Source organism: Maylandia zebra, unplaced genomic scaffold, assembly GCF_041146795.1.
Source record: "Maylandia zebra isolate NMK-2024a unplaced genomic scaffold, Mzebra_GT3a scaffold01, whole genome shotgun sequence".
NCBI classification, from domain to species: Eukaryota; Metazoa; Chordata; class Actinopteri; order Cichliformes; family Cichlidae; genus Maylandia; species Maylandia zebra.
In genome coordinates, this window is record NW_027490031.1 from 1460404 (window position 1) to 1483511 (window position 23108).

Genomic DNA, 23108 nt, shown 5'->3' on the forward strand with positions numbered 1-23108 from the left:
AGAAGACTGGCGTTTATTTAAATGCTGCTCACATTTGATCTTCTAAGTAGTTTCATAGGTTTATAATAATCATCAAAATACCTCCATGTCCTCTGGAAAATATTTTGCAGCCTTTCAACAAATCCAAACATATGTTATAGAATTAGGTTTCTTACAATTAATTCTGAGGTTTCACACTTTTATACCTCAACAAGCTGAAAGGTGACCATTCATTTAGAGATAAATGAACTTACCTTGCAGAGCAGATGGATCAGAGTATAAATGCAGTTGAAAGAAGAGAGAAGGATCTATGGTCTGAAGGTGTCTGATCATTATCTTGCATGCTTTGTCTCCTTTTTTCCTCACTGTGTCAATAAAGCAACGTGCCTTATCAGCTCTAACAGGGTTCCCCTCCAATATCGATTCTTTCTCCAAATCATTGAAGACACTTTCTGTTACAAGGGCCTCAAGCAGCTGTATAAGAATTTCTGGTGAGACCCTCCACACAAAGGTTGTCCGTACCCTGGCAAGCTCCTCCTCTACAGGAACAAGAAAGAGCTATAAATGTACATCTCACTCACTCTTTTAATAATCAGTGCCAAAGAATAATTAAGACATGATGCAACAGAGACATTAAAAATTCCCCATTTGCCCATGTGGGTGGTCTAGACCTTGAAGCTCAGGTCCTCTACCACAGGGCTGGGAGCTTGAGGGTCCTGTGCAGTATCTTAACTGTTCCTAGGACTGCGCTCTTCTCGAAAGACATCTCCAATTTTTTTCCTGTGATCTGCTGGAGCCACTCTCCTAGCTGGGGAGTCACTGCACCTAGTGCTCAGATTACCACTGGGACCACTGTTACCCTCACCCTCCACATCTCCAGGAGCTCTTCTCTGAGCCCTTGGTACTCCTCCAGCTTCTAATGTTCCTTATTCCTGATGTTGCTGTCATTCGGTATCGCTACATCTATGACTACGGCCCTCTTGTTCTGCTTGTCTAGTACCACTATATCTGGTTGGTTAGTGTAGTGGAATTTTTGAGTGATGTCTGTACCACACATCTGCAATAAACATAAGATATTTTGCTCTGATGTAGCAAAACTATCATCTGTCTACAGTCAGTAATGAACACAATACAATAAAATCTCCTTAAGGATTATATAATCATGTATACACACACACTATAAAACTACACTGGGGTATTTATCAGTATGTTAAAGCATTTACCCAATATATTTGATATTTAGTCCAAGTATTCACATGTATATCATAAGATTATGCCCCTTGCTGTGTTAACTTTTGAATGTGCCGTGACCTATTTTGATAAGCCAAAGCAAAGGGTTAATCAAGGTTACCCATCTGCGGATGACCCTTAGCCATAGTCTTGACTCTGTCCCTGGCCGTACCTGAGCCTGCACCTGCTGTTTTTGGCTGGAAGACAAGTGGAAAGATGCTCAGCACCAGCGGGTCGGGTTACTGGTCTCTATAATACTGCGCCAGAGGACACTCCGGTTCTCTGCTTTTTTCTGTCTGTCTCTGTGTGGCTCTGCTGTCTTTGCCTAAGACTCTACACCCCGGGGTTTGCTTTGCTTGCTTTGCTATCTGTTGTCTTGCTGTTTTCTGTATTTATTTTATTGCTGTCCATACGATTTGGTGTATTAAACAGTGTTCCAAGAATTCTGCTCTTTTCCAGAAGTCCTTTTTTACTGATTTAACTGATTGAAATTGGATCTATAAAAAACAAACAAACAAACAAAAAACTTGGAGCTCCACATCGTAGGTGGAATAAGGTTATCATGTTGGAATTAAAATTTGTGACCACATTAGCCATCATCATTTTGTTCGTGTATATCGGGAAGTCCCACAGGATCTTAGCTCAGACATTCTCCACCACCCTAGGGAGCATCTCCCATTTTGATCTCTGGACTTCCAGGCCATATGTGGCACGGATGTTTCTGTATACTCTGCTGGCCACTTGTTTATGGCGTTCCATGTATGCCCTGCCTGGTACCATCTTGTGCCCTGCTGTTATGTTCTGGATTCTCTCAGGGTCATCTTGACACAACCTACACCTGGGGTCTTGCCGGGTGATAGACCCCAGCCTCTATGGATCTTGTACTCAGAGCTTGTTCTTGTTCATGATTAGTGCCTCTGTGCTTTCTTTCAGTCCAGCTTTGTCCAGCCATTGGTAGGACGGCCAGTTTCTCTATCTGCCGGTGGTACAAATCATACCATGCAGGCGCCTGTCCTTCCATGCCGGAGCACACGGTATGACTTCATATTTCTCTCTCTTGATCATGTCTGTGGTAGGCTTAATTATCTAGGGGGGTTATCTAGGACCCTTCCTGGATACAAAATTAAATTTCCTTTTGACTCCCGCTCTGAAGACATATAGTTTTGCAATATCCTACCTGCTGATGCTGTTTTGGCTGATGGTTCCCTCTGCTTCTCTTTTATCATATTTCTACAAAAAAAAACACGAGTTGATCCTTTTTTACACAAGAAATGAAGTTACTGTCCTAAATTAATGAATATGATGGAAGACACTGTGACAAACATTTAGTGCATGAGCCATATACACCCCAAACTGGTGTTGGCAGTACAGTATTTAAAATAAAGTCCAATTCAAGGTTTTATTTTTTGAAGCACATTTAGAACACCTTGGAGGGATTTTTTTTTTTATTAAGTAGCAGAAGAGGAATTTCAGTTCTTTCAAAAACAAAGTCTGGATTTTAAGAAAATGTCTAAATAAGACTGATGTGTTTGTAATTTAAATAGGATATTTAGGGTAGCAATAAACAGTTAATCAGTTAAAAAGTACATGTTACTAACATCTTACCTCTCTGCAGAAGACAGTTCTTGTCTTTCAAAACCACTAGAGCACCTTTCACACCAGTCACTCTTTAAGGACACAAAGCTGGGTTCAGTGCTAAGTCCCTGATGGACGCTAAAAAGAAGAAAAAAAAACATAAAACTCTTTACTGCATGGAGCTATGCGCGATGACGAAATATATCGGATGATGAATTAAAACATCTATCGTTTCATGTCTATCGTTTGTTTCATGGTGTTGCGAAATATTGTTGTTTTTTTTCTTCTACCGCCTACACAACAATCACATGAAAGAGTATGGAGAGAATTTAGAGATGAGAAGCAAAAAAGAGCCGTCAAGTGCTCAAAGTAAACCTTAGACTCAAACATTAAAACAGGCTTTTCCCCACAGCAAGAAAATAGCAGCCGTTAAAACTCATGTATAAAAATAAATAGTTTCAAAAAACTCAACTCCAGATATATGACACCCAGCTGAAAACACTTCACCCAAGTCGAGTTGCCCGAGATTCACAGAATATATCGTTATCGGGATATGAGATTTTGGTCATATCGAACAGCCATATCACTGCATATAAACTGCCAATAAGTGTAGTGATAATTTAATAGTGACACAAACTTACCTTTTCTTAGATAACTGTCTTCTTTTTGTGAATCTACAAATAAAAAACTTCATGCAGTTGCACTGTAAACACACGCAGCTGGTTTCAGGCTCAAGCTCGGGTTCAGGTCCAAGTTCAAGCCCAGGTTGGTTCCTGTGAATAATGATGGAGCAGTGATGTGAGTGCTGAGCTGTGACATGGAGAAGAGTCATGGACAGTTAGAGATGGTCATCTCACCTCTGAGTGGTTTTAGAGGGAGGGACTCCCTCCTCTCTGTCCTCACACAGATCCATGCTGCTGAATTCACATCCACATCAGCTCACACACACTTTCTACCTTCACCTGAAGAGGAAACACGAATAATTCGCGTGCACATCAACTAAAATGATCATTTCCATCATGTGTGCTGTCCAAATATCAGCTGCTTCTTTCCTGCTTCATCTCAGTGTCAGCTGAATGCAGTCAGACAGCAGTGTGAGGCAGAGGAAGCTGCAATCAGCTGCTCTACTTCTGCTATCAGTCCACTAGAAGAAGCCATGAAGCACACATGATACATTCACTGATACACAGTGACTGCTGTTACTGACAAGCTTCTTTCATCAAAAGCCAAAGTGATCTGAATGAGCAAAATTAAGTTTGCTCATGCAGATAAACTGCGTGAGCGCAAAGCTGCTGCAGCGTGAGCATAGGGGAAACTCTGGTGGGTGTGGGGGCGTCTTTGTGCGAGTGGCTGCTGGGTTCTGCTTGCCTGGGTTGTTGAATTTGGTGTAGGAGACCGGAAATAAAAAGACACATATTATTGTGTGAATAAATCAAACATGAGCTGAACAAACAATAAAGTTCCTAAATACAAACTGTTAAAGAAGGAAACAAAGCAAACTTACAGTATCTTCAAACACACACACCAGCAATAAGTTCCACTCCATGAAGTTCAGGAAGTGAAAGTGAACTCTAAGCAGGAAGGAAACACGCAGAGAGTGGTGAGGTGATTCTGGAGCACCTCAGAAACTCTCTGAACTCTGGCATGTTGTCATTTATTTCTGCTGGTTTTCCTGTTTGAAACACAAACATTCAGTTCAATTCAGTTGAATTCAATTTTAGTTATACAGCGCCAAATCACAACAGTCCCCTCAATGTGGTTTATATTGTAAGGTAGACCCTACAATAATACATACAGAGAAAAAGAGAAAAAAAAAACATGACCCCCTTTGAGCAAGCACTTTGGCGACAGTGGAAAGGGAAACTCCCTTTTAACAGGAAGAAACCTCCGGCAGAACCAGGCTCAGGGAGGGGCGGGGCCTTCTGCTGCGACCGGTTGGGGTGAGAGAAGGAAGACAGGATAAAGACATGCTGTGGAAGAGAGACAGAGATTAATAACAGATATGATTCAATGCAGAGAGGTCTATTAACACATACGGAGTGAGAAAGGTGACTGAAAAAGAAAAACTCAATGCATCATGGGAATTCCCCGGCAGGCTATGTCTATTGCAGAATAACTAAGGGAGGATTCAGGGTCACCTGGTCCAGCCCTAACTATATGTTTTAGCAAAAAGGAAAGTTTGAAGCCTAATCTTGAAGATAGTGTCTGTCTCCCGAATCCAAACTGGAAGCTGGTTCCACAGAAGAGGGGCCTGAAAACTGAAGGCTCTGCCTCCCATTCTACTTTTAAATACTCTAGGAACAACAAGTAGGCCTGCAGAGCGAGAGCGAAGTGCTCTAATAGGGTGATATGGTACTACAAGGTCATTAAGATAAGTTGGGGCCTGATTATTTAAGACATTGTATGTGAGGAGCAGGATTTTGAATTCAATTCTGGATTTAACAGGAAGCCAATGAAGGGAAGCCAAAACAGGAGAAATATGCTCTCTCTTTCTAGTCCCTGTCAGGACTCTTGCTGCAGCATTTTGGATTAGCTGAAGGCTTTTCAGGGAGGTTTTAGGTATATAAATAATAATATATAAATAACAATGACTTACAGTAGTCCAGCCTAGAAGTGATAAATGCATGAACTAGTTTTTCAGTATCACTCTGAGACATGATGTCTCTAATTTTAGAGATGTTGCGCAAATGGAAGAAAACAGTCTTACATATTTGTTTAATATTAGCACTGAAGGACATATCCATACGGTTTTCAGGGCCGAATACAATAACCTCAGCTTTATCTGAATTAAGAAGCAAAAGGTTAGCGGCCATCCAGGTCTTCATGTTTTTAAGACATTGCTGCAGTTTAACTGCATAGCAGTGAAAATGTATGCTATGTCTTCTGATGATACTGCCTAAGGGAAGCATGTATAATGTAAACAGAATTGGTCCTAGCACTGAACCCTGTGGAACTCCATAATTAACCTCAGTGTGTGAAGAGGACTCTCCATTTACATGTACACATTGGAGTCTATTAGATAGATATGATACAAACCACTGCAGCGCAGCACCTGTAATACCTACAGCATGTTCTAATCGCTCTAATAGGATATTATGGTCAACAGTATCGAATGCTGCGCTAAGGTCTAGCAGGACAAGCACAGAGATGAGTCCACTGTCAGAGGCCATAAGAAGATCATTTGTAACCTTCACTAAAGCTGTTTCTGTGCTGTGCTCTGAAACCTGACTGAAACTCTTCAAATAAACCATTCCTCTGCAGATGATCTGTTAGCTGTTTGACAACTACTCTTTCAAGGATGTTTGATATGAAAGGAAGGTTGGAGATTGGCCTATAATTAGCTAAGACTGCTGGGTCTAGAGATGCTTTTTGAGTAAAGGTTTAACTACAGCCAGCTTGAAGGCCTGTGGTACATAGCCGATTATTAGAGATAGGTTGATCATATTTAAGATTGAAGCATTAATTAATGTCAGGACTTCTTTGAGCAGTTTTGTAGGAATGGGGTCTAAAAGACACGTTGATGGTTTGGAGGAAGTAATTATTGAAGTTAACTCAGAAAGATCAATTGGAGAAAAAGAGTCTAACTTAACGTCAATGGTACTAAGAGTAGCTGTAGATAATATTACATCTGTGGGATGATTATTGGTAATTTTTTCTCTAATGATAAAAATTTTATTTGTGAAGAAGTTCATGAAGTCATTACTAGTTAACGTTAAAGGGATGGTTGGCTCAAAAGAGCTCTGACCGTGTGTCAGCCTGGCTACAGTGCTGAAGAGAAACCTGGGGTTGTTCTTATTTACTTCAATCAGTGATGAATAGTAAGATGTTCTGGCTTTGCGGAGGGCTTTCTTATAAAGCAACAAACTATTTCTCCAGGCTAAATGATGATCCTCTAAATTTGTGACACGCCATTTCCTCTCCAGCTTACGAGTCATCTGCTTTAGGCTACGTTTTTGAGAATTATACCATGGAGTCAGGTACTTCTGATTAGAGACCTTAGTTTTCACAGAAACTACAGTATCCAGAGTCGTACGTAGTGAGGAGGTGAAATTATTAACAAGATAATCGACCTCTGTTGGGGTAGCGTTCAGATAGCTGCTCTGCTCTGTGTTGGTACAGGGCATTGAAGATGATAACAGTGGGTGGATTATATTCTTAAACTTAGTTACAACGCTTTCAGAAGACATCTACTGTAGTGATGGGAATTCCAGCTCTTTTTAGAGAACCAGCTCTTTCGGCTCCCAACTGGCTCTTCAGGTTGTTTTGTTGCTTTAATTGATTTATTATCAACAACAATATAAACTTATGCACAAAAGAAATTACTAACGTAAAAAAATGTGGTTTTATTTATATGTTTACATATAAATATATACAGTGGCCCTAGAGACAAAGCACGTACAAACTCCAAAGCACATACAAGCATCAAAAAGCACGTACAAACTCCGAAGCATGTATGAACTTCAAAACACATTTCTAGCTTTAACTGACCTTCCCAAAACAGAGCTACCTAAATCATACAAATTACACAATTGAAAGCATATGTGTATTGTTTGTGTATTTATATATTTAAATAATTAAAAAAAGAATGTGCATTATCTGTTACTACCACACACCAAATCCGGTCGTTGGTACTTGCTGGCTTGTGTAACAAAAGCTCAACACTGTGCCTAGCATTCTGGAGCACTTCTGTTGTGTTTTGGAGTTTGTACGTTTTTGGAGTTTGTAAGTCATTCTGTGTTTTTACGTGCTTTTGAGTTTGTATGTGTTTTGGAGTTTGTACGTGATTCAGAGTTTATACGTGTTTTGCCTCTAAGGGCCACCGTAAATATACTTTTATTTATTCACTCCACATAAAATGTAATAAATAATAAATAAATAAAAACCAACTATTCACATTTCAACTTTTAACTATTTACATTTTCAGCACGGTGGCACGGTGGTTAGCACTGTTGCTGCACAGCAAGAAGGTCCTGAGTTCAATTCCACCATCAGGCCGGGGTCTTTCTGTGTGGAGTTTGCATGTTCTCCCCGTGCCTGCGTGGGTTCTCTCCGGGTACTCCAGCTCCCTCCCACCGTCCAAAGACATGCAGCTTGTGGGGATAGGTTAATTGGATAATCCAAAATTGCCACTAGGTGTGAATGTGCGAGTGAATGTGAGTGTGAATGGTTGTCTGTCCCTATGTGTTAGCCCTGCGACAGACTGGCGACCTGTCCAGGGTGTACCCCGCTTTTCGCCCTATGACAGCTGGGATATGCCCCTCCCCCCTCTGCCCAGTGCAAAGCACAAGGCTCGCGTGCGGAGTGAGGCGGAAAAAAGTGCGAGAGAGAGGGTGAGAGAAAGAAAAGAAAAACACCGCACCGGATCGCGTCGTTCACTCCAAAGAGTCAGCTCTAAGAGCCATTTCATTCGCGACTGACACATCACTACGTCAGATGTGTGGAGGCCAGCCAGGTGACAGAGTTGTTACAGGTTTGTATTGGCAAACACTTGCTTTCCTCGTTTTAATGAATTTTTAATACCAATTATAACCTTATGCGACTTAGACACCGATTACTTTGAGCCTGAGCCGTAGTGTTGTCGTGCACTGAACAGAACGGAATTCGTGAGTTTGAACTTTTAATTGACTGTTTGTGGGGCTAGCAGCTGACGCTAATTGGCTGCTGCCGGTGTTCCAGGTTAACTGGCGTCACAGATTAACTGGATTTGGTCGAACAGATGTGTGGCAGACTTGCTTTTCAGGAGCTGCTACTGACAAACCAGCAAAAAAAATGTGTTATCTGTGACACTTGTGATGTTTTCTCAAACAAACTCCGTCAGTCATGCTGCTGTTGAACAACAAAATGTTTTAAAATGTCGCGAGTTTACCTGGTGATATTCTCATGCGTGACGCGATCACGAAAACAGCAAACAGTTAACACCCCGCCGATGATTCTTCCCCTTGTAGGTTTTATGTCTCCGATTTTCAGCGTTTCACCGCCTGTGTCGCCCGTATCAAAAACCGCTACTGCTTGTGACACACACATCTGCAACACGTTTGAATTCGTTTCATGCACAATACATTTGTAATTTTCAATTGGGTCTGTTTGTGCGTCATGCAAATAACCTTTGCATGAATTGAATGAAATGATATGTATTCATTTTTGGCCTACAAGTGCTGAACAACACAGATCAAAACAACTAACAAATTAAAAATACCCTAAAATCATAAAAAAAATAAATAATAAAGGTGTCAGTTTCCTACAGAGTTAAAAGCCAGGGAATAAAAATAGGTTTTCAATCTGGACTTAATAACCTGCATTGATGACGCTTGTCTAATTTGGAGGGGAAGGTTATTCCAGAGCATCGGAGCTGCAATTGAAAACGCTCTGTCTCTGCATTTCAGCTGCGACTTAGGGACCAACAGCAACAGCTGTTCAGCTGAACGGAGCGAGCGAGGAGGAACATGTGGCTTCAGCAAATCAGATAAGTAGACAGGAGCCAGACCATTTAAAGATTTAAAAACCAATAAAAGGACTTTAAATTTCAATGGTAAGCCAGTGCAAGGAAGCCAGAACCGGAGTGATGTGATCGAATTTCCTACTACCGGTTAAAAATCGTGCCGCCGCATTTTGCACTTACTACACGCGTGACAAGGTGCCTGACCTAACCCCTATTAAAAGGGAATTACAATAGTCCAGACGTGAGGTGATAAAAGCATGAATAAGAGTTTCCAAATTGGGTTTGGAAAGGAAAGGCTTAACCTTCGATAGACGTCTGAGGTGATAAAAAGCTAATTTTACCACTCCATTTACATGACCTTCAAAAGTAAGCGCGGAATCAAGTTTAACACCAAGATTAGTGATTGAACTTTTCAGATGAGAGGTCAAATCACCAAAATCAACATCTGGAGAATCAGTAGAGCGATGCGGGCCATATAAAATTGCTTTCGTTTTGCGATCATTAAAATTCAAAAAAAAAATTTGCCATCCATAATTTAATATCGCTAAGACAGTCAAGCAGTGATTGACATGGGGAGGTATCCAAACGTCATTCTGATAGTCTCCCAGGTCAACCTCTACTTGACTGCCTTACTGATGTTAAAGCATGGATGGCAAAACACTTTTTAAATTTTAATGATCGGAAGACAGAAGCCATTTTATTTGGCCCAAATCACATTTCGATTATTGCAATTCTCTTTAATAGGGGTTGGGCAGGGCACTTTGTCACGCTTGCAACTAGTGCAAAATGCTATGGCACGATTTTTAACTGGGAGAAGGAAATTTGATCACATCACTCCGACTTTGGCCTCTCTACACTGGCTTCCAATTGAATTTAGAATCCGCTTTAAAGTCCTTTTATTGGTTTTTAAATCTCTAAATGGTCTGGCACCTGTTTATTTGTCTGACTTGTTTAAAGCCCCATGTCCCCACTCGTTCCCTTCGGTCAGCCGAGCTGTTGCTGCTTTCGGTTCCAAAGTCACGGCTGAAACTTACAGGAGACTCTCTGTTGCAGCGCCGATGCTTTGGAATAACCTTCCTCTCCATGTTAGACAGGCTACATCAGTGCCAGTTTTTTAGTCTTTATTAAAGACCTATTTTTATTCCCTGGCTTTTAACTCTGTGGATAACTAACGTTTTTTTTATTAATTTGATTGCTTTGTCTGGTTTCTGCTATCTTATTACTATATCCATATTTGTATTGTACAGCACTTTGGTCTGCCAGTTTTGTTTTTAAAGTGCTGTATAAATAAATTATGATGATTAAGCACGGATTCATCCACTGAGGCTCAAACTGCACACATACATGAAAACATGATATTTATCTTATAAAAACATTATGTTTATTATTCATAATGGAAAGCCTTTCCAGGTGAATTTGATCCAGGAGGGTTTGAAGCCAGTGTCAGACAGAGACTGTGAAGAGACTATAGAATGACAGAGCAGCAGCAGAGCAGTCCAGATACACTGATGATCCTCTGTCAGATCCAGAGGGACACACAGGGGTGATGCTGGACTCTACATTGTGTCTGACAGTGGAGCTGTTCTCAGAGCAGTTCACTCTGCAGCACTGACAGTCATCTTTTCATGCATCTGTCAGTCACTGCTGGATGAAGCTCTCCACTCCATCTCACAGTAACATGGCCCAGTCAGAGCGTCTCTACACACAAGCTGCTGCTGCTTCAACCTCTCTGGATCATCAGGACACAGCTGCTCCTCTCTCAGCACGCACATTGTCCTGTTTACCCTCATCACCTCCACCTGCAGAGAGAAGAAGGAAGAGCAGAGGAGATAAACGAGTGTTTCCAGAGACTCTTCATCAGCTGTCAGTCAGTGATGCAGCACATCCAGTATAAAGAGGAGCAGGGCCTTCAGTGCTGAGACTGTACTAGTACTCGTTGTTTCACTTTTTCTAATCTGTACTTTGGATTTTTATTGAAGTTGATAAAAATGTTTTTCACTCCTAGTTTATTTTGGACTTTCATTAATTAGAATAACCTTGGTCTGTCCACTTTGAGCTCTTTAGGAACCCCAACAACAAGCCCAACAATCCAGATGGAATGGTTCCAGCTGTTAACTGGAGGAATTCCATCCAAACATCTGGTCTCACTAAATTCTTCCTCACCTACAGACTGTGCTGTCTGTGAAGGTTCTCAGTCATCCAGGTCATCATAGTCTAAAGAGCTTGCAAAGAAAAGCGTCTGGACTTCTTTAAGTTGCTTGAAGATGTTTCACCTCTCATCCGAGAAGCTTTTTCAGTTCAAGGGTCAAATGGTGGACAGTCCCAGATTTAAGCCCTGTGGGAGTATCCCCAAAGGGGACACGGACTCCATATTGATCCTCTTCCTAATCACACGAGACAAGGTGTGAAAACAGGTGTGGGTTTTGGGTGAACTAATTGTGCAACCTAGCCCCACCCCATCAAGTGATATATTGAAGTCAAAAGGCCCAGGATGTGAGTGGGTGTTAAGGAGTCTGGGAAGGGATCTCAAAACCAGATTACAGTTGGTGTCGTAAGCCACCTCATCCGTTCAAAGATCGTTCACAGCGGACATAGATGGTTTCTTTCACTCCTCTTTAAAACCATCTGTCTTCTCTGTCCAAAATGTGAACATTGTCATCCTCAAATGAGTGACCTTTGTCCTTTTGATGGAGACTGCTTGAAACTTGGAAATAATTGCAGTCATTGGTCTGCACGCTACTTTGTTGAGAGAGCTGATTGGCTGCTGACCGTGTTTGATGAGAGCATGTGAGCCGTTACTATGGTAACCATACAGCTCGCAAAAAGGTAGAAACAGGAAGTGTTTGTGTCCAATTCTGAAGCCTGTTACCATTCTCTTCTAACAGCTTCACTGAGAAGCTGCAGCTTTACAGGAAACACTTGATCTTTGTTTCGTATTGATTGTGTTTAGTACAACACTGCTGACAGCACCACCCACTCACTCCAACACTGTACTGACCTCAGAGTCTCCAGTCTGTAGTCTGGACTCTCCTCAAGATCACACAGCTGCTTAACATCTGGATACTGCATATTATTTTCAGCCAGGTCTATCATTCTCAGATGGGAGGGGTTGGACTTCAGTGCTGCTGCCAGATAATCACAGCTGATCTTTGACAAACCACAGCTCAACAATCTGTATAAAGAATGAAAGATGTAAGTTTATTAGACAAAGTGTGTTCTTGAAATCATTCAGTGTTTCATCATCTGTTCAGAGCTGAAGAAGGTTGAGAATGTAAAAGTTTAGAAAATGGAAACTCCAAACTGCTTAAGCCAACAGGAAGCAGCTTCAAACAGGAAACTGTGCAGATTTTTCAGACTATATGCCCCGATGCAGCCAGTTTGATTTTGGTGATTTAAATCTCTGTTCCTTGAATTATTTGTTCCATACAGACAAAGTATTGGACATGTGTTGTGACTCCATTAGGGGAGCTTCTACATAGAATAGATAGAATAGAATACCATAGAACAGAATAAACCTTTTTAATCCCATGAATGAGAAATTTGGGTGTTACATGGCTCTTATAGCAAGAGGAATATAAAAAAAGACACAAAGTAGTCCTACATAAATAAACCTAAATTCGAACAGATAAAAAAGTGTACAGAGATATGTACATAAGTGTGTGGGGGTGGGTTGTGAATGATCCTAATGAAATATACAGTGTACACACAAGCTGCAAATAAGAAGCAATTAAAAAACACAAGATATGTCAATTAAACAGGTGATTAGTAAGATAACCATGTTAAACTGTGTTATAGAGTCTGACAGCTGCTGGTAAGAATGACCTGCGGTAGTGTAAAAGATGACCGTTCAGCGGTCGTCTGTGGGTGTAAACGACGACCACTGAACAAGCTGCTCAGTGCTCATTACAGTCTCATGCAGGGGATGGAGAGGCATTGTCCATGATGAATGTTAGCTTATAATAATAATGGATTGGATTTATATAGCGCTTTTCAATGCACCCAAAGCGCTTTACAATGCCACTATTCATTCACTCTCACATTCATACATACAGATGCGCTTCCCAACCCCCTGAGCCACTTGGACAACATCCTCTTCTACCCAACCTGCTCAATGAACTTCAGAGGAAATTCCAGGACAGAGCTGGCCCTCTTGACCATTTTATTAATTTCCCCCTGTCCCTCTCTGCCATTCTACCACTCCAGCACCATAAAAGGCAGCAGATGCCGCCAGTGTCATTAAACGTCTTTAGAAGAGTCCTGTTCACCCCAAAGGATCTCAGCCACCGTAGCAGATGAAGACAACTTAGACCCTTTTTATAAAGTGTATTTGCATTCATGGACCAATCCATTTTGTTACTGAGGTAAACACCCAGGTATTTGTACTCCTCCACCGTTTCTGTTAGGGGGTGGTGAGTAAGAGAACCCAGACGCGGTCCGCTCGTTAAGGTTGAACAGTGTCTTTATTTACAGTGAAGCCAATCCAAAGTAATCCACAGTGCAAAATCCCTTCCGTGCTCCCCTCGTGTGTCCACACGACTTTCGTGAACAGTGACGTCTCTCCTCTCGTATCTCCGTCTCACTCGTAGCCAGGCTTGGTGGAATACTCCAGCGCTGTCTGTCACTCAGCCACACCATTAAATAGCTCTGTTACAATGGTGGATGATTGGCAGCAGCTGGCGAGGAATCAGTTGCAGGTGGAACCGCTCAGAGTGGCGGCACTTCCGGGTCGGACATCTCCCGTTGCTACGCAACCGCGTAACAACTACAACGGAGACAAAAACAGAGCGGGAGAACAAACACACATACACACACAGGTCGCCGGTCGGGGCACCGTCGGACCTGACAGTTTCAATGTCCAAACCCTGGATGTTCACTGGTGTAAAGTCAACCACCAGTTCCTTCATGTTGCTAGCATTGACGCCAAGATGGTTCACACCAGCTGACAAAGGCATTGATGACCCCCCTGTATTCCAGTTTGTTTCCCTCCGACAACCGACTCACAATGGCCTGAGAACTTCTGGAGATGGCAAGTGTCTGTGTAATATCTGAAGTCCGCGGTGTACAGGGTGAAGAGGAAAGGGGCAAGTACTGTTCCTTGTGGGGCCCCCGTGCTACAGACTACCACCTCAGACACCCAGTCCCCCAGCCTCATATACTGGGGTCTAGTGGTGAGGTAGTCTACAATCCATGTAGATGGTCCACACCCACTCCCTGCAGCTTCCTCTTAGCACTGAGGGCTGGATTGTGTTAAACATTAGGTCTCTCTCCTCCAAGTCTCTGTTAGTACATGACTTAATAATTGATCAACAAATCAATTTACGCTGCCTTACAGAAACCTGGTTGACGCAGGATGATTATGTTAGTTTAAATGAATCAACACCCCCGAGTCATTCTAACTACCAGAAATCTCGAAGCACAGGCTGAGGGGGTGGTGTGGCAGCAATTTTTCACACCAGCCTAGGGCTGTGCGATATGACCAAAATCTCATATCCCGATGTAAGACATCTATCGTCCCAATAACGATATAAATCACAAAAATTTAAAATTTTTTGTAAATTCTGTGAATCCGGGCAGCTCGACTTGCGTGAAATGTTTCCAGCTGGGCGTTGTGTACCTGGACTCGAGTGTTTAAACCAATGCATGAAATTATACATTTTTAGACATAAGTGTTACGGCCGCTGTTTTCTTTGTGATTATTTATTACACGGCGTGCTGCGGGGAAAAGACTGTTCTAACGTTTGAATCTAAGGTTTATTTTTTAGCACCTGGAGGCTCTTTTTAGCTTCTCATCCGTAAAGACTGCATACTCTTTCACGTGATTCAGTTTATTTTGAAAAGTCTCAACAGGATCTTGAGCTTTACTGTGAAAGGTTTATGTGGAAAATAAACAAGCAGACACGCGATGTTTTTACCGTCGTTGTTGCTAACGACAATGTATAAAAACAGTCGCTTGTCCGTCCATAGTGTGATTGTATTAAATATAAGAGAAGGAGAGAACTTTAAGAAATTAATATAGCCACTACAGTGACCATCAAAACGATGAAAAAATATTGCCGTAAACAGTTTATTTTGCAACACCACGAAAAAAACGATGGCATAAAAGGAAACTATAGATGTTTTTATATCGTCATCCGATATATATCGTTATGTCGGACAGCCCTACACCAGCCTATTAATCAACGAAAGACCAAGACAGACTTTTAATTCATTTCAAAGCCTGATGCTTAGCCTTGTCCACCCCAGCTGTAAAACTCAGAAACCAGTCTTACTTATCATCTATCGTCCACCTGGGCCTTACACAGAGTTTCTATCTGATTTCTCAGACTTTATATCTGATTTAGTGCTCAGCTCAGATAAAATATTTATTGTGGGTGATTTTAACATTCATATAGATGCTAAAAATGACAGCCTCAACATGGCATTTAATCTGTTATTAGACTCAATTGGCTTCTCTCAAAACTTTAATCTTTAACCACAGTCTAGATCTTGTTTTAACATATGGCATAGAAACTGAACATTTAACAGTATTTCCTGAAAACCCTCTCCTGTCTGATCATTTCCTGATAACATTTACATTTACAATAATCGATTACACAGCAGTGGAGAGTAGACTTTATCAAAGTAGATGTCTTTCTGAAAGGGCTGTAACTAAGTTTAAGAATATAATCCACCCACTGTTATCACCTTCAATGCCCTGTACCAACATAGAGCAGAGCAGCTATCTGAACGCTACTCCAACAGAGGTCGATTATCTTGTTAATAACTTTACCTCCTCACTACGTACGACTCTGGATACTGTAGCTCCTGTGAAAACTAAGGCCTCAAATCAGAAGTACCTGACTCCATGGTATAATTCTCAAACACGTACCCTAAAGCAGATGACTCGTAAGCTGGAGAGGAAATGGCGTGTCACAAATTTAGAGGATCATCATTTAGCCTGGAGAAATAGTTTGCTGCTTTATAAGAAAGCCCTCCGCAAAGCCAGAACATCTTACTATTCATCACTGATTGAAGAAAATTAGAACAACCCCAGGTTTCTCTTCAGCACTGTAGCCAGGCTGACAAAAAGTCAGAGCTCTGTTGAGCCAACCATCCCTTTAACGTTAACTAGTAATGATTTCGTGAACTTCTTCACAAATAAAATTTTTATCATTAGAGAAAAAATTACCAATAATCATCCCACAGATGTAATATTATCTACAGCTACTTTTAGTACCATTGGTATTAATTTACACTCTTTTTCTCCAATCAATCTTTCTGAGTTAACTTCAATAATTACTTCTTCCAAACCATCAACGTGTCTTTTAGGCCCCATTCCTACAAAACTGCTCAAAGAAGTCCTGCCATTAATTAATGCTTCAATCTTAAATATGATCAACCTATCTCTAATAATCGGCTATGTACCACAGGCCTTCAAGCTGGCTGTAGTTAAACCTTTACTCAAAAAGCCATCTCTAGACCCAGCAGTCTTAGCTAATTATAGGCCAATCTCCAACCTTCCTTTCATATCAAACATCCTTGAAAGAGTAGTTGTCAAACAGCTAACAGATCATCTGCAGAGGAATGGTTTATTTGAAGAGTTTCAGTCAGGTTTCAAAGCTCATCACAGCACAGAAACAGCTTTGGTGAAGGTTACAAATGATCTTCTTATGGCCTCTGACAGTGGACTCATCTCTGTGCTTGTCCTGCTAGACCTTAGTGCAGCATTCGATACTGTTGACCATAATATCCTATTAGAGCGATTAGAACATGCTGTAGGTATTACAGGTACTGCACTGCAGTGGTTTGTATCATATCTATCTAATAGTCTCCAATTTGTTCATGTAAATGGAGAGTCCTCTTCACACACTGAGGTTAATTATGGAGTTCCACAGGGTTCAGTGGTAGGACCAATTCTGTTTACATTATACATGTTTCCCTTAGGCAGTATCATCAGAAGACATAGCATACATTTTCACTGCTATGCAGATGACACCTAGCTCTATCTGTCCATGAAGCCAGATAACACACACCAATTAGTTAAATTGCATGAATGTCTTAAAGACATAAAGACCTGGATGGCCGCTAAATTTCTGCTTCTTAGTTCAGATAAAACTGAGGTTATTGTACTCGGCCCTGAAAATCTTAGAAATATGGTATCTAACCAGATTCTTACTCTGGATGGCATTACCTTGGCCTCCAGTAACACTGAGGAACCTTGGAGTCATTTTTGACCAGAATATGTCCTTCAACGAATTTAAAATCCTGCTCCTCACATACAATGTCTTAAATAATCAGGCCCCATCTTATCTTAATGACCTTGTAGTACCATATCACCCTATTAGAGCACTTCGCTCTCGCTCTGCAGGCCTACTTCTTGTTCCTAGAGTATTTAAAAGTAGAATGGGAGGGAGAGCCTTCAGTTTTCAGGCCCCTCTTCTGTGGAACCAGCTTCCAGTTTGGATTCAGGAGACAGAAACTATTTATACTTTTAAGATTAGGATTAAAACTTTCCTTTTTGTTAAATCATATAGTTAGGGCTGGACCTGGTGACCCTGAATCCTCCCCTAGTTATGTTGCAATAGACATAGGCTGCCGGTGGATTCCTATGATGCGCTGATGATGTGTTAATAGACCTCTCTGCATTGAATCATATCTGTTATTCATTTCTGTCTCTCTTCCACAATATGTCTTTATCTTTATCCTGTCTTCCTTCTCTCACCCAATCGGTTGCAGCAGGTGGCCGCCCCTCCCTGAGCCTGGTTCTGCCGGAGTTTTTCCTTCCCACTGTCACCAAAGTACTTGCTCATAGGGGGTCATATGATTGTTGGGTTTTTCTCTGTATCTATTATAATAGGATATGCTGTACAATATAAAGTGCCTTGAGGCGACTGCTGTTGTGATTTGGCGCTATATAAATAAAATTTTAATTAAATGTTCATCTCAGCACAAATAAAACATGGTGACTGACCCCAGAGTTTCAAGTCCACATCCTGGACTCTCTAGAAAACCACACAGCTGCTTCACTCCTGAATCCTCCATCTTGTTGTTCTCACTCAGGTCCAGCTCTCTTAGATGTGTGGGGTTGGACTTGAGCGCTGCTGCCAGATAAGCACAGCTCGTGTCTGACAAACCACAGCTCCACAACCTGTATAAAGAATGAAAGATGGAGGTTTATTAGATAAAGTGTGTGCTCTTCTTCTGTTTAGCTTCTGCTTCTCCAGTCTGAGTGACAGAGCATCACTTGAAATCACAGAAAGTGATTGGTCAGCTGCAGTGATAGTGGCGGAGCAGTATTATGCTGTAGACCAACAGGAACAGGGGATATCAGACTGTTAAGTGGGTTTAGTCATTCCTGCTGCACTGTTTGTCCTTCTTATTGACGTGACCTGCTGAGAACTCACACTGTTCTCTGTAGAAATGATTTCAGTCTGACTCATTACATGTTTGGAGGCATGTTCAATGTTTGCTCTTCTGGAAAATCTCACTATAAGATATGGAATATGCAAAAGAATAAAGACACGCTTCAATCTTTATGGACCCGTTTCCATACCTGCCACCATCATCCTACATGTTTGTACATAAGCTTATGAAATCCTGCCTGCTGTTAAAGTCTTTATTTATTACTCTACACCTGTTACACTGTGACTGTGCAGGCGGAGGTGCCTGAGCTCACTTGACCTGCTAAAGTGAGTCAGCTGTGGATTATTCATCATTGTTTCTGATACTTAGACCTGTGAACAAGAAAACTACACAGTTAGTCAGGCTCTCCTCTCTTTGAATTAGGAAAGGTAAGCAGGCCGTGAATGAGGCGCGGGCCATTCATTGAATATCATTATTTGAAATACAGTGAGTGTAGAATTATTAGGCAAGTTGTATTTTTGAGGAATTTTATTATTGAACAACAACCATGTTCTCAATGAACCCAAAAAACTCATTAATATCAAAGCTGAATGTTTTTGGAAGTAGTTTTTAGTTTGTTTTTAGTTTTAGCTATTTTAGGGGGATATCTGTGTGTGCAGGTGACTATTACTGTGCATAATGATTAGGCAACTTAACAAAAAACAAATATATACCCATTTCAATTATTTATTTTTACCAGTGAAACCAATATAACATCTCCACATTCACAAATATACATTTCTGACATTCAAAAACAAAACAAAAACAAATCAGCGACCAATATAGCCACCTTTCTTTGCAAGGACACTCAAAAGCCTGCCATCCATGGATTCTGTCAGGGTTTTGATCTGTTCACCATCAACATTGCGTGCAGCAGCAACCACAGCCTCCCAGACACTGTCCCAGACACTGTTCTCCCTCCTTGTACAGTGGGGCAAAAAAGTATTTAGTCAGCCACCGATTGTGCAAGTTCCCCCACCTAAAATGATGACAGAGGTCAGTAATTTGCACCAGAGGTACACTTCAACTGTGAGAGACAGAATGTGAAAAAGAAAATCCACGAATTCACATGGTAGGATTTGTAAAGAATTTATTCGTAAATCAGGGTGGAAAATAAGTATTTGGTCAATAACAAAAATACAACTCAATACTTTGTAACATAACCTTTGTTGGCAATAACAGAGGTCAAACGTTTACTATAGGTCTTTACCAGGTTTGCACACACAGTAGCTGGTATTTTGGCCCATTCCTCCATGCAGATCTTCTCGAGAGCAGTGATGTTTTGGGGCTGTCGCCGAGCAACACGGACTTCCAACTCCCGCCACAGATTTTCTATGGGGTTGAGGTCTGGAGACTGGCTAGGCCACTCCAGGACTTTCAAATGCTTCTTACGGAGCCACTCCTTTGTTGCCCGGGCGGTGTGTTTTGGATCATTGTCATGTTGGAAGACCCAGCCTCGTTTCATCTTCAAAGTCCTCACTGATGGAAGGAGGTTTTGGCTCAAAATCTCACGATACATGGCCCCATTCATTCTGTCCTTAACACGGATCAGTCGTCCTGTCCCCTTGGCAGAAAAACAGCCCCATAGCATGATGTTTCCACCCCCATGCTTCACAGTAGGTATGGTGTTCTTGGGATGCAACTCAGTATTCTTCGTCCTCCAAACACGACGAGTTGAGTTTATGCCAAAAAGTTCTGCTTTGGTTTCATCTGACCACATGACATTCTCCCAATCCTCTGCTGTATCATCCATGTGCTCTCTGGCAAACTTCAGACGGGCCTGGACATGCACTGGCTTCAGCAGCGGAGCACGTCTGGCACTGCGGGATTTGATTCCCTGCCGTTGTAGTGTGTTACTGATGGTGACCTTTGTTACTTTGGTCCCAGCTCTCTGCAGGTCATTCACCAGGTCCCCCCCGTGTGGTTCTGGGATCTTTGCTCACCGTTCTCATGATCATTTTGACCCCACGGGATGAGATCTTGCGTGGAGCCCCAGATCGTGGGAGATTATCAGTGGTCTTTTATGTCTTCCATTTTCTGATGATTGCTCCCACAGTTGATTTTTTTCACACCAAGCTGCTTGCCTATTGTAGATTCACTCTTCCCAGTCTGGTGCAGGTCTACAATACTTTTCCTGGTGTCCTTCCAAAGCTCTTTGGTCTTGGCCATGGCGGAGTTTGGAGTCTGACTGTTTGAGGCTGTGGACAGGTGTCTTTTATACAGATGATGAGTTCAAACAGGTGCCATTCATACAGGTACGAGTGGAGGACAGAAAAGCGTCTTACAGAAGACGTCACAGGTCTGTGAGAGCCAGAGATTTTCCATGTTTGAGGTGACCAAATACTTATTTTCCACCCTAATTTACGAATAAATTCTTTACAAATCCTACCATGTGAATTCATGGATTTTTTTTTCACATTCTGTCTCTCACAGTTGAAGTGTACCTCTGGTGCAAATTACTGACCTCTGTCATCATTTTAAGTGGGGGAACTTGCACAATTGGTGGCTGACTAAATACTTCTTTGCCCCACTGTAAATCTCACATTTGATGATGGACCACAGGTTCTCAATGGGGTTCAGATCAGGTGAACAAGGTGGCCATGTCATTAGTTTTTCTTCTTTTATACCCTTTCTTGCCAGCCACGCTGTGGAGTACTTGGACGCGTGTGATGGAGCATTGTCCTGCATGAAAATCATGTTTTTCTTGAAGGATGCAGACTTCTTCCTGTACCACTGCTTGAAGAAGGTGTCTTCCAGAAACTGGCAGTAGGACTGGGAGTTGAGCTTGACTCCATCCTCAACCCGAAAAGCCCCCACAAGCTCATCTTTGATGATACCAGCCCAAACCAGTACTCCACCTCCACCTTGCTGGCGTCTGAGTCGGACTGGAGCTCTCTGCCCTTTACCAATCCAGCCACGGGCCCATCCATCTGGCCCATCAAGACTCACTCTCATTTCATCAGTCCATAAAACCTTAGAAAAACCAGTCTTGAGATATTTCTTGGCCCAGTCTTGACGTTTCAGCTTGTGTGTCTTGTTCAGTGGTGGTCGTCTTTCAGCCTTTCTTACCTTGGCCATGTCTCTGAGTATTGCACACCTTGTGCTCTTGGGCACTCCAGTGATTTTGCAGTTCTGAAATATGGCCAAACTGGTGGCAAGTGGCATCTTGGCAGCTGCACGCTTGACTTTTCTCAGTTCATCGGCAGTTATTTTGCGCCTTGGTTTTTCCACACGCTTCTTGCGACCCTGTTGACTATTTTGAATGAAACGCTTGATTGTTCGATGATCACGCTTCAGAAGCTTTGCAATTTTGAGACGGCTGCATCCCTCTGCAAGATATCTCACTATTTTTGACTTTTCTGAGCCTGTCAAGTCCTTCTTTTGACCCATTTTGCCAAAGGAAAGGACGTTGCCTAATAATTATGCACACCTGATATAGGGTGTTGATGTCATTAGACCACACCCCTTCTCATTACAGAGATGCACATCACCTAATATGCTTAATTGGTAGTAGGCTTTCGAGCCAATACAGCTTGGAGTAAGACAACATGCATGAAGAGGATGATGTGGACAAAATACTCATTTGCCTAATAATTCTGCACTCCCTGTATGAACATTGTTCTGCTACAGTCAATGGACTAAACCAGAGAAGAAGAAAACAGCCTTTACCATGAAGATCCTCCAGTATATACTTTTGCCAGTATAATATCAGCCTTATGTCTGTAATTTACTGTCAGCACAACTTTCACATCATATTCATCTCAGCACAACTAAAACATGCTGACTGACCTCAGAGTTTCAAGTCCACATCCTGGACTCTCCAGAAAACCACACAGATGATTCACTCCTGAATCCTGCAGCTTGTCGTTGTCACTCAGGTCGAGCTCTCTTAGATGGGAGGGGTTGGACTTGAGCGCTGCTGCCAGATAATCACAGCTCATCTCTGATAAACCACAGGTCCTCAATCTGTATAAAGAATGAAAGATGGAGGTTTATTAGACAAAGTGTGTGCTTGAAATCATTCAGTGTTTCATAATCTGTTGAGAGCCAAAGAAGGTTCAGAATGTAGAAGTCAGGAAAATGGAAACTCCAAACAGCTGAAGCCAACAGGAAGCAGCTTCAAACACAAGAAAAGGAACAACTCTGAATTTTTCACATTAAGGTCATACAATGATCATAAAAACATGAAAAATTGTCAAGTTTTATCCTGTGAAATCAAGTCTGAGAGGTGAGCAGTCTTCCGAAGCCTTCACTGTCTGATAGTGATGTTTAAATGTTGGCTCAGAGCAGGAGTTTTATCATTAGTTTGCTTTTCTTATTATGTTTATCTTCTGCTTCACAGATATTCTCTGAAATGTTTCCGCACTGTTGGACACTGTTTCACAGATTGCTGAGTGCCGTGACCTGCTAAAGAGAGTCAGCTGTTGAGTATTCATTGTTGTGTCTGACACTTAGAACTTTGAAGAAGAACGTTACACAGTTTATGAGGGTCCCTCTCTCTGAA

The 23108-nt window shown here is 41.8% G+C and overlaps 2 protein-coding genes across 3 annotated transcripts in view; both read right to left on the reverse strand.

The window, feature by feature from the left end:
* LOC101474960 (uncharacterized) overlaps positions 1-4588 on the reverse strand; it is a 29156-nt gene extending 24568 nt beyond the window's left edge. For both annotated transcript variants that reach the window (XR_013096021.1, XM_076880860.1), the window contains exons 1-6: positions 4289-4588; positions 3642-4152; positions 3426-3557; positions 2815-2922; positions 2387-2439; positions 234-518 (exon numbers count right to left, since the gene is read on the reverse strand). Coding sequence is in view for 1 of the 2 variants with exons in the window: in XM_076880860.1 (XP_076736975.1) it covers positions 234-518; positions 2387-2439; positions 2815-2922; positions 3426-3557; positions 3642-3697 (634 nt within the window). In the remaining variant the exon portion in view is untranslated. The remainder of the gene's footprint in view (positions 1-233; positions 519-2386; positions 2440-2814; positions 2923-3425; positions 3558-3641; positions 4153-4288) is intronic.
* Positions 4589-10581: 5993 nt separating this feature from the next.
* The window catches only part of LOC101477364 (ribonuclease inhibitor), a 42105-nt gene continuing 29578 nt past the window's right edge, over positions 10582-23108 (reverse strand). The window contains exons 9-12 of the mRNA XM_076880882.1: positions 22394-22570; positions 18174-18350; positions 12222-12395; positions 10582-11022 (exon numbers count right to left, since the gene is read on the reverse strand). Of these exons, the coding sequence (XP_076736997.1) occupies positions 11013-11022; positions 12222-12395; positions 18174-18350; positions 22394-22570 (538 nt within the window). The 3' untranslated portion in view covers positions 10582-11012. The remainder of the gene's footprint in view (positions 11023-12221; positions 12396-18173; positions 18351-22393; positions 22571-23108) is intronic.